Source organism: Lepisosteus platostomus, chromosome 14 (assembly GCF_059453375.1).
Source record: "Lepisosteus platostomus isolate fLepPlt1 chromosome 14, fLepPlt1.hap1, whole genome shotgun sequence".
Taxonomy (NCBI): Eukaryota; Metazoa; Chordata; class Actinopteri; order Semionotiformes; family Lepisosteidae; genus Lepisosteus; species Lepisosteus platostomus.
Window position 1 is genome coordinate 19521535 of NC_142624.1, and position 12049 is coordinate 19533583.

Below are 12049 nucleotides of genomic sequence, written 5' to 3' on the forward strand. Positions count from 1 at the left end.
ATCAACAAACCATTATCAATTTCTGAATTGTGCTGCTGGTACTTGTTCTGATGTAGTACGTTGAATTGCAGTACAAAGGGTAATGCTTTCAACATGAAATAGAGGCTTGTTAACTCTGTTAAAAGAGGCCTTTTAACAGGCCTTTTTAATTTAAAGCGTATGTTAAAACAAGTTTTCTTTAGTCACACACAATATGGAAATGTAATTTCTCACTTAAAGTAGCACTTTCCACTGAGAAATGAAATTGTGCATTTGGAGTCTGAATATGGCAAATGTATTTTGGATATATGTTTAAATTTAACAACCTAGTAGCACCCATAACTTTGCAAACACAGCAGACGTTAACCAAAAATATGTTAAATCTATATACAAAAAACATTTAATTATAAGTTATTACATATTTGTAAGCCTCTTCTATATTTTTTTGTTAAATATTTAACCTAGAACAGTAAAATGTTCAGGTGCCTTAAGACTTGACGTTTCCTTTTTGTGATAAAACCATATTTAATTCTGAAATTCTTTCATTAATATGTTTATGACTTTCAGGTTAATATTTTCCACCCCTCAGTTTTATGAGTTACCAAAACATAAGCGTTCAGTCTTTTTCATACAAACCATTGTGAAACTCATCTCATAGTGCAAAAAGATTTTAAAAAATAAAATAAAAAATAAGGTGTGTGTCCAAGGATGGCTGCCCTTACCTCTGACCTCCAGTTTGCATTCACATTGCTTTATTCCGTATTCATTGATGGCTTTACAAGTGTAAACCCCAGCATCTGATTTTTCTACTTTTGCAATTTTCAGCTCAAAGCTGCCATCCTCTGACTCAGATACACACCGTCGGCTGTCAGTCTTTATTGTCACTCTGTTCCTCAGCCTGGAGCAAAGAAACTCATTATTAGGACTCGGCATCATACACTTCACAACACTAAATACTAACAAAGGCCGATCACTCTTTTCTAAAAAAAGCTAACAAAAGTCCGCATGACGCCGATGTTACACAGAAGACAAAGCAAAAGAAAGAAAAGAACAATCAGTGAAAAGTAAATAATCGAACCACACACAAACATCGTTGCAGACATTGATCAGCCTAGGCCAGTTTAAAAAATTGGATTATAAAGTTTAACCAACTATTCTCAGTTGAGAACACATTCTTATTTAAAATAACAAACTACTGTAGATGCATAAAGATGCTTAAAGCACTGTTACACAGAACACAAACCAGTGACAGAAAGGAAAGAGCAATCACTAAAAGTAAATAAGAAAACTGTATTCGCATAACAGGATGCTCCAAAGCTAACCAATCAAAGTTTCAAGCTCAAAGGATTTAAACATACAATTTAATTTTACTTTTCAATTCACTTGGGAAGGGGGATTATATTTTTGGATTTGCACCATTCCAAAAGCAAACAAAATAAACATCAATACTGGTGATGCTATATGAAGAGGGAAGAACCTTTGAAACCTCCTTAATCTTTGTTAGTAAAGGTCAAAAGAGTACAGAAGCTCAGCTATGAAAAACGTAACTGAAAATGAAAATGCATTAATATATTAAAAACAGATTGCCAGAGCATTTGGTTAATTATGTTGTAGCTCCTACAGCATAATGAAACAACAAGTTTAAAACAATTTATTTTAAAATTATTTTCTAAATGGAACTAATTCCATTTAATTTGGAAGCAAACTGTTTATGGACCCACTCGGAAAATTACTGTACCTCTCACAGAACGTAATGACAAATATTAATGCACTGACTGAAAACAAAATAATTAATGGAAACTAAATCCTAAAGAGATACCTACCAATAAATCATGGGCTTGGGTGCGCCGTGAGTACAGACAGAAAGGATGGCATCCTGTCCTTCTGTTACTACCTGGTCACTCAGAGATACCTGTCAAAATGAACATATCCTTGCTTATAATCAGGCTTGGGTAATTTTTTTTTTCAATTTAAATGTTGTTTTTAAAGTGAGATAAGAAACATACATCTGAAAGAATATATCAAACAGCTTGACAAATATATTGAAATATTCCATTTAAGTTTTGTTATTCAAAGGACACTGTGCGGGGTACTGTAAGTGCACTGTAATAAAAAAGTGGGATCACACAAACACGTGCTCACATCCGGGCCAATTTTACAGATGACGATCATCCTACCAGCCTGCCTTTGGATTGTGGAGAATCTGGAGCACCAAGTGGAAACCCACACAAACCAGAGGAAGAACTCCAAGCAAATAGCACCCAAAGAATTGAACCCAGGATTCCAGAGTGGCAGCAAAGCTAATCATAGTACCACCATGCCATACCTAGTGATGTATGAATTGTAATGCTTGTCTGTTTAATGATACACATACGCATCATTTAATTTTATGCTCTTGCTTTTGTCATGTGTCAGCATGATGGATAAATAGATTTGAATTGATTTATTGACTTGTTTTTTTATCATAGTTTCACTAGTTAAAATTTTAATTGATTGCTTTCTTACTGGCTTTAATAATAATCATCTCCTCAGCGCTGCCAAGATATTAATTAATTGTCTTTTATTCTTCATGCACCTTGATGATTTTTAAAAGTCTTTTTCATTGTGTATTTTCTTGTGTATTTTCTTTTTTTCAGCATGGAATAAACCTATTACTTGTTCATCTACTGTATAATAATTGAATGTATACGTTTATCAAGTGTATTCAAACAACTAGTGAAATTTCACACAGCATGTAAGACATTTATGGTTATTATGTTAACTTGTTTTCCATAAACAAAAATATACTATTAGAATGAAAACAGTAATACATCAGTATCTATGTGTATATTAATTCTGTAATTCTTCAAGAACTGTATTACATTTTCACCATCCCAAAAATTTATTTAATTAACAAAACTGCTTGTGAATGTTTCTGGGACCTGTCTTCCAATAATCTCTTTCAAGAGCATAACAACATTCACCTAGAAAATACCCTACCAGTCTCTTCACTTCATGTGCTGTACCTGACCCACCTTCAACAATGTTTTCCTCTAATAGTTTTCTTTTCACAAGCAAATTCTCTCGCATACAGGTTCTATTTAATCACACTAACAACAATCAATCACTCTTTCATTATTCAACTAAAGCATTTTCATGTCTTCCTTTTTTTTCGTTCTTCCCTCCTTGGGACATAAATTATGGCTGTACACAATACCACGTATATACTCTACACTTCAACACAGACAATGCACACAAGCCTGTTATACTAATCATATGACACCGCATGAAAGCCCATCTATATAAAAATAATTACAGAATAAAATAATTCACTATACTACAATTATTTATGTTCTTTATCATGCACAACAGATTCTGGATGCTTCCTGTGGCTTTTGGTAATAAATTTGAAGAACTGTGTTTTTATTATAAAACAGTAAATCAGAATTAAATAGACTACATAGAGGTAGTTTTATAAATTCAAACAATGTAAAGAAAAAATGTAATATCTTTTAAAATAATATTCCATGAATGAATGTGTACAATAATAGCAAAATGTTTCCATTACTGTTTATCTCTTATATCATAACTGAATGAGTCCTACTACACTGATGATAGTTACTAACTTAGCAAATAAGGTTGCAACAATAATTCTTAAAAGTTTAACCTTGCATTTAAACATAGACTATTACAATACAACACTGGTTCCTTAAACACAAACCACTATGACATTATTTTGTACTTTTTTCTTTATGACATTTTCACAGTGATGAAAAATAGAAACATAATTAATACCTGTTTTCCCAGATCATTGTATTTTGCAAAACAGCTGTTGTTTTAATCGACTGCAGTAATATCAAAGTTGTGTGATTCAGATCTTTCTTTATGTTATGTGTAACATGTACTGTATGTAAACAAATAGGAGTATGCACTACAGATATTCTGGAAAGTCTCAGTTGGTTTTGATACAATGATAATGGTTTTTTTATTTACATAAGTCATGTTTCTAAAAAAAGCTGTCATAGAGTATAACAATGTTAAGTATTAGGCAATCTTAAATTCAAAAAGCACTTCAGTAGGGTTCTAAATGGTCTATAAAAAAATAAATAGATGCAAAAGACAAGACTAAACAGTGGATTATTTCACCTCAAAGGAAGGCGGTTCCTTGAAATGTGTCTCAATGATGCTCTTGGGCTCTGCGGCCTCTGGTATACGCATGGTCTCTAACCCCCGAAAAGATGACACCCCAAATTCTACCCCTTCCTCCAGTGGGCTGAGATACTCCTCGTCTGATGTGATGGGGCTGCTGATATCCACAGGTACACTGAGAGAGGCTCGTGGTTCTTGAATGGGCTCTAATGGGACACAGAAAGTAAAAGGTTTCAGGCAAGATAGTAAAAGCGTTTTATTTTTTATCTAGGCAAGCCCATGCTTTCAATATCATGAGAATAAATGATAATAATTAATGACCATCTATAATAATCCATATTTGGAATGAATCCAGCCTTGGCTAGGCTGCCCACAATTGCGAATACTGAACAAGGAAGTTTGTCACAAGCATGTAGATGGGAGAGGGTGATGGGATGCGAGAGGAGAGATACGCCAAAGAAAGTCCTGGGTGTGAGACTTATATGCATAGGTGAGCAGATGTGTGAGACATTAGGATCTAACATTCCTCCTGAGTTACTATTATAACTTATTATATAAATTCCATGAAGTAAATACTGTATGTATTCATTACTAGCTATAAATTGATAAAAGTACAGCGTTAACTGTACACAAACAAACACGTCTTATAACGTTTCTTTATTTAATACATATTTTTTGCAACAGAATTCCTTCATTGTCCTCATGCTACTTGTGATCTTCCTGGAATTGTGGAAATCCGATTCTTTTATCTTTCTCAGTTTGAAAACACAATAACCCAGACAGAGGTGAAAGTTGGGTTTTAATGGAAATGTCCTGCAAATTTAATAAAGTTTTAATTAGCCAGTCACAATTACAATATAAACAACATAGCTTATCACAAACAGTATCCTATTCATTTGTTGAATTCTGAAAGATTACCATACCTCCCTGTCTCTTCTTGACACTGTATTGTAATGAAGGTAGTGGTATAAGTCTTTTGTAAGCCTCTGTGGTGTTTTTCCACATTTTAAACATTATGATATAATTAGAACCACAACATTAATTTAAATTAGTGCGAGACAAGGACTAAGTTTAGTAACATTCAAAAATAAAATAATGACATGTCTTGACTTTAATGGACCAGGAAGAAAAGTGACAAAGAGGAAACCATGTTTATTTGGCAACTAATTTGACCTCTTTGCCAAGCAACAGTAAAACTCAATTTATTTTATTGTATCCTGAAGTCAAGCAGATAATTTTGTTACAGATAAAGAAAACAAAATAATAGCTGACTAGCATGCTTTTTTAGATCTGGTTTTCTTTTGCATCATCATTACAAACTACATCACACAATAATTCCATTATTAGCTTTTACTGTATGTTTTGATCATTCTATTATTTTGTAACCTTAGCAACAAATGTATTTACAGTATGTTATTGTTCCCGGGCTCTGGGGTTTTTCAATAACGCAGGCAACGCAGCTGGATAAAAATCAAGCTGAACTTTTTATGCATAATTTTTTTGTATTTACATCTTGTACCCGCTCAATGTGGAATCATCAGTTCGTTCTTTATGTTTCAGTTCACAGCAATAACTCCTGTAATAACAGTAGAATGAGGATGGGCAGACTTGACCAGCTAAAAAACAAATCAATTTTTGACATGCTTCACATGTCTGCAGGAATCTGCAACATTGTAGCAGATTCCCATTTTACTGAAAGCCGACAGAGTACTGATCAGTGATACTGTACTTCACCATTTACAAGCTATGACTTGGGATACCAAGCCACAGCTGACTTGTGACTTTACCCAAACTCAAAGCTGTATCTCATCCAACTGTTTCTTGAAAGACGCCTTGGTATCATCTTCAAGAAAATGACTGGGTAGCTTGGTCCATACATACAGTAAAGAAATACTGTACCTCCTGTTCTTGATTTTAAAATTGATTTTAGACTTCTACATAGTTTTTAATTATATCTTGTGGTTCATGATTCACTATAGCTCACTTCTTATTCTAGGCTAAGGTCTGGGAAGGATTCCTTTGAGAAATCTTTTGTGCACCATTTACAGAGATTGCTGTCATACATTTCTGGGTAGTTGACTTTGACTCTTGAGTAGAGTTCTCTTGCCACCACCAGGAGGTTGGTGTGACTCTTTAATAACACACTTATCTGCCATATGAAGTGCTTAACCTGAGCTCCCAGATTATTTCAAAGAGCCAGTGAGGTACCCTAGGGACCTGAATGACTTCCTGCTTACCGATTCTTCATTTATTCCAGAAAGTGGCATCATCTGCTTCAGAGAAACCTCTACTCTCCACAGAGTAGTGTCCCTTTATCCCTTGGATAAAACTGTGGGAAATGGCACAAAAACTGTGGGAGTATCCCTCCTACAGCATTACAGGTTAGTGACAACTTCAGGTATGGATGGAATTCATTTTCCCTCATGATGTTCTCCTTTCTCCAGTTAAACTGATGAAGAACCCACTGTCTCACTCTCTACCACAGAATCACCTCCATTGTTTGGATTGCAGAGACTACCACCAGCTGTATCACTGTCTCCAGTCCAGAAGTTGTAAATTTCAGCATTTGTTTTTCAGTTTCTGATTTTTCAGGTAATTAAAAAAACAGATTCACTCTCCTCTAGCAGCTGTGATACTGGTAAACCAATTAAATCTCTCGTTGCTATGCGTTCCTTCATATTTGACACAAAGTTCTCCATTCCCAAACGTTGAGCCTCCCGTGACAATCCCTAACCAATTGCCTCCTTTCCCAACTGTTCTGTTCGGAGGGAGAGCCTCATCTAGGCAGTGTCTGTGTGCCTTTGACTTCATAATGATCAATGTCACCATTGACAAAGAGAAATGAAGCATCTTTTAAAAGGTTTTATTCCCTTCTGATCTGAAAGTAAACAACTTTATCCCTGAGTTGCTTTGAAAGTTTCTTGGTCTTCATGGTTGAATATTTTCTTAAAATTCACTACCTCACTGAGGGACTGTATAGAGACAGTTTTTTTTTTAATTAATGAGAATCACTATTCATACACACAAACTTGTTAAGGTAATGAGCCTGTTATAGTTACATTGTACACCTATGTTAGGTTTGCCATGGCATTTGAATGCTTTGAAGACTTATGCAATCATTTGTTTTCCATCTTAATTACTTATCAATGTACTTCTTTTGTTTTTGTTTTGACTGTGTGTAGTGTATTATAATAATATAATAAATATTGATTTATATACTGCTTTAGTGTCAATACTGCATGCTTTAAAGCAACAGAACATGAAAACTATGCAACAGTCTTAAATGCTTTTGCAAGATACTGCATATGGTTAAATTCCATTATAATCATCTATAGTTTCAAACAAAAAAAAGTTAAAAGGTTTAACAAAAATAAATTAAATAATCTGGAAAGAAATCCATGCATAATGGATGCATGATGAAATGTCATCTGAGAAATAAATAACATCAAATAATAAATTAAACTCATTATGTCAGTTTTTTTTTTAATTTACCCTTTGACAACACCCAGATATCTCATTATTTTAAAGTGAAAAAAATAGTTTTATCAAAACCTCATCTCGAACACTGGAGAGTGGCAGAAATATCTAAATGCATTCAATGGATTTTGAAGTACTCCAAGATAAAAGTGGATAATGTAAGAAATCCTATAATACCATATGCCGTACCATGGGGATTTAGGAGTTGGACTACCAAGTGTAGATTTCACTCTGATAAATTAATTTTTACAATGTAATTGTTCATAGTAGGAGCTGTGAGTATTAAAGAGACTCCTGGGTAACTGTGCAAACAGCTGAAAGGGGCTTTTAAGTAGATAAAACTGGTTATAGGCCAAGACAGTGAGGACAGACACAAGTAAATCCCTCCATTCCTATCAAAATCAGACTTTTTGCCTGGTGGCTCAGCATGTAAAGCCTTGAGCCTTAGGGCCTGTGGGTCTGTGTTCTTATATTGCCTTCAGTAATTAAGTTTTATTTCACTTATTGTCAGATCACAACAATATTTCCCACTAATTTAGGTCATATTCATTAAAAAAATTGAGGCTTTTTTCTTAGGGAATTCCATATAATTTTTAAGGGAATTTTATGAAGATTAGTGGAATCTAGCACAATTACAATTCCAGAAATAAAACATTCATCTTGCCCAACTTTTTAGTAACCGGACTAATTGAAAGATAGAAAGCTGTTAAACTTAAAGAAATTAAGTTTTCTTTCTTGTTTTGAATTTTTTTAAATTGTTTAGTAAATAGTTGGTGCTACCATCACTTTATGTCTAATGTTTTTATTTTTCTGGATACAACTTTCAATTTTTTCTTTATAAGACATAAAATAAAACAATGTGTTTCCAGCAAATGGTCCACTGCCAGGCTACAGCAAAAAACTTACCCAGCTCTGATACAGTACCTCTGTGTATGGGAGCTGAATGAGGGAGAATTTCTGCAATGAAAGGGCAGGTTCCTATGACTTAACTGCTTGTAGAATCACGCCATTAAGTTTTTTATTTCCCAGATTCCTGTAAGTGTCTGGGCTGATGCTGGCATTATAGACCCTGGATTCTTTGGTGCTGACTCACTCTCTTTACATCTGCTCCTTGTACTTTTTTTCAGTACCCCAGCTCTCCATTTATTGCATAGGTCATGTAGGCGTTTGCAATACAGTGATCATTTGTGATCTGCTCTGACAAGATTAATTCTTGGTCTTTTGATTCTGGCACAACAACTGTTCTTGCATACATCCTGAATTTAAGTAGTAATAATACGCATTGTGATTATGGCTCCTTTAAAGCTCTCCTTTTGAAAATCATGAATGAGATTAATAACTTACTATAACTGTGCAACATTCATAGACTCACACGTTTTAGAAAGCTGTCGAATTTTTCCTGAACTACCCATCTCAGATTTTATTTCAGGATATGAAAGTAATGAGATGGTATTAAAGTATTCTGTGTTTACATAAGATTTCAACACAACAAAACCGCGGGTGCAAACTAAAACATCTTTAATATTACCTATAATATATATGTGGATGTAAGAAAACCAATGCAAGTTAAATATTGGTGTTGCAAATATAAAGTATACAGTATCTAAATAGAAATAACATTTCATAATCTGCTTCCTTTTACAAATAGGAGAATTAACCATTCTGGAGTACTTGATGCAATCGTCACTGATAATACCACAACTTCACAGATACCTGGCAAGCAGAGGAAACCCTTGTCAACTATAAACCCATACGGCCTTTGGAGAGCTTAACCTTTATGGAACTTCTAGAATCCAAGATTCAAACAACAATCTCTGGATTATAGGGTTCATCCAATTCACTGAGAAGTTTAAAACCACTGTAGCTAAACTGTACATCTGATGCACATCATATACTGTACAAGGTATTTTGTGTGTCTAAATATATATTTTAGTATTACAAAACTGCTTACAAGAGAAAAACATTATGAGATAGGTATGTTATACAAGGAATGCTACTTTAAACTCTTCAGTCACATCTGAAAAGAAGCAAGTAGTTGTTTTTCTGAATATTCAAAAATATCCATAGTAAAGTATAGTTTTAAGGAGATGTCTGAAAATTATGTAAAGCCATTTTTTTGCTACATTTATCTACTGTATGTAAATATGAAAGCTAAAAACTGTAATAAGGATTATTAAACACTTACAGAACCCTGGTGCCTGGTAACAGCAGGCAGTAGTTGCTGCAACTCTGTAAAAATCTGTCCAATAGTCTTTAGAACCATGTGCCCCTACATTAATCTCACACTCAGAAATAAAACAGACTGCAATTATTACACAGAACAAGGACTGCTATAAATACACTATACTAGATGTCCTGTGCCCTAATAAGGTAAACTATCCCTTTCTCTTTGGCTGTCAACATAAGTCTTAAAGACTTTAAGAAGACTAGAAAAATTAAAGTACAGAACTAAACTGAACTAAGCATTTTCACATCAAGTTACAACACACAGCATTTTCAACAATTTCTAAAGATCTGAGAATATCAACATTTGGTAACACTGTTAATAAAACAGAGCCTGTAAAAATGTTAAGAATATTAAGGCTGAGATTGTCCTAGAATTCCTTGGTGAACTGTAGTCTTATTTGAGAACAGTACTGTATGAACTTTATATCATTGCCTTTTCAATTTAATAATATTATACACAGTGGTAATAGAATATACAGTAAGACAGAGTTAGACAGTCCAGCATTACCATTACAAAAATCAATTGATCATTATAATAGCTCCTGACCAAAAAACAATACCTATTTTCGAATTAACGGCAATTTCAATTTCTATAAAACAAACAAGTCTTTTAAAATTTCACTTAATGTACCATAAAACCGTCTCTCTTTTTTACTTAACAGACTCTAAATCTTGAATTTCATGCAAGGAAATGTCCTTGAGGCAATTAATTTAAGAAGTTCCAGCATTTCTGATTCAAATGGTAGCCTATCCATTGTGCCAGCTAATCAAAATCTCTTTTATAACTCAATTAGTCCAAATTAAATATTTCAGCATCAAAGTTAGTTTCATATGATTAGAAATCTTGTTGCTCAAAATTAAAATGGTTGAGAGTCTAGAGTCTAAATACCTTCATTTCATTGTACATCTACATACGTGAAATACCATTTACAGTATATTTTTTTTTACCTGAGAGGGGTTTAATTCAGTTTTAAAAGCATTCAGTTAATTTTTAATATTTTTTATTCTTAGCTATGAGTTTGTAAATACATTTGTAAAACAATAATTATTTACATAGTTTGTTTTTTGTCCTTTACTGGATGAACTGATAAATATATACTGTAGGCTGAGCTGTCTTTTAATAACAGTTAGCACACCCACATAAAAATGAAAATCAAAGCACAGTTATTCTTTTTTATAAGGAAAAATGACAATATTTTTTTGTTATCCTACAGTAAAAGTATTGTTATAGGAGTCAGCCATAAGACATGAAATCTTTGGAATATGTGTACACAGTATTGCAATTAAGGTTTAAGACATGGATTTCTATGGGGGGGAGTATTCTACCACTAAGCAATCAGCTATGTACAGTATGCAGTCATTGAGGATACAAAACAAAAATATACTCTTGTTTTTAGTGTTTTGTTTTAATTTCCTGACACCTACAGTACTTAGTAATACTCCCAAGTATAAATCCCAATACCTCTCACAATGCAATATATTTCTATGATGTACCGACACTTCAAAGCTATAATTTTCAGCTCCCCTTACTCAAAAGATACTGAATATACTGTATATATATACTGTATGCAGTATGCTGCAGTGTTTGGCGATTACGGTCCAGATGTTATATAAAGCTATTTTCTCATATCATTGATAAGTTCCTTGGTAAGGTATTATGTTGCTTCTTATTTTGAAAATCAAGCTGATTGAAAACACATTGATACACATTGCCTACATCATTTAAGTTTTCTATTTATTTTAAAATTCATCGTAAGGCCTTTAACAATTTATAGTCTGAATTTAGTCCTTTGGTTGCTATGGTGACTATCAGTGGTAAGACTGAGCTGGAATACTGTATTAAGGTATCTTGTAGTCTGTTGGTTTGTAAAAAAAGAGCTGGGGGAGACATCATGTAGAAAAACTTACTAAAAGGAGGCTGTTTTTTTTATAAAGGCTCGATATGCTGGGAAAAAACAATGTTACCTTAAAATTGCTTTTCACTGGTTGCAGAATAGTAAGCAATTAACTACTAGTGTGTAAGTATATGAATTCCCCAAATTATCCACCAGATATGAAATTGTGACATGGATAGTTTACAAAACATAAAATACAAGGCAGATCACATTGTTACTGAATGCCACTACACATACAAAAGAACATTAATACACAACTGTGGTATAACCAATGATCTAATGATCCATGCATTCAATTCAAAAGAAATACAATATTAAATTCAAAACTATTACATATCCTATGG

The 12049-nt window shown here is 33.5% G+C and overlaps 1 protein-coding gene across 4 annotated transcripts in view; it reads right to left on the reverse strand.

Annotated features, from left to right (window-relative positions):
- spega (striated muscle enriched protein kinase a) overlaps positions 1–12049 on the reverse strand; it is a 142113-nt gene that overhangs the window by 65243 nt on the left and 64821 nt on the right. For all 4 annotated transcript variants that reach the window (XM_088607387.1, XM_088607390.1, XM_088607388.1 and 1 more), the window contains 3 exons: positions 4105–4313; positions 1803–1891; positions 702–877 (listed from right to left, as the gene is read on the reverse strand). In XM_088607387.1, coding sequence (XP_088463513.1) covers positions 702–877; positions 1803–1891; positions 4105–4313 — 474 coding nt within the window. The remainder of the gene's footprint in view (positions 1–701; positions 878–1802; positions 1892–4104; positions 4314–12049) is intronic.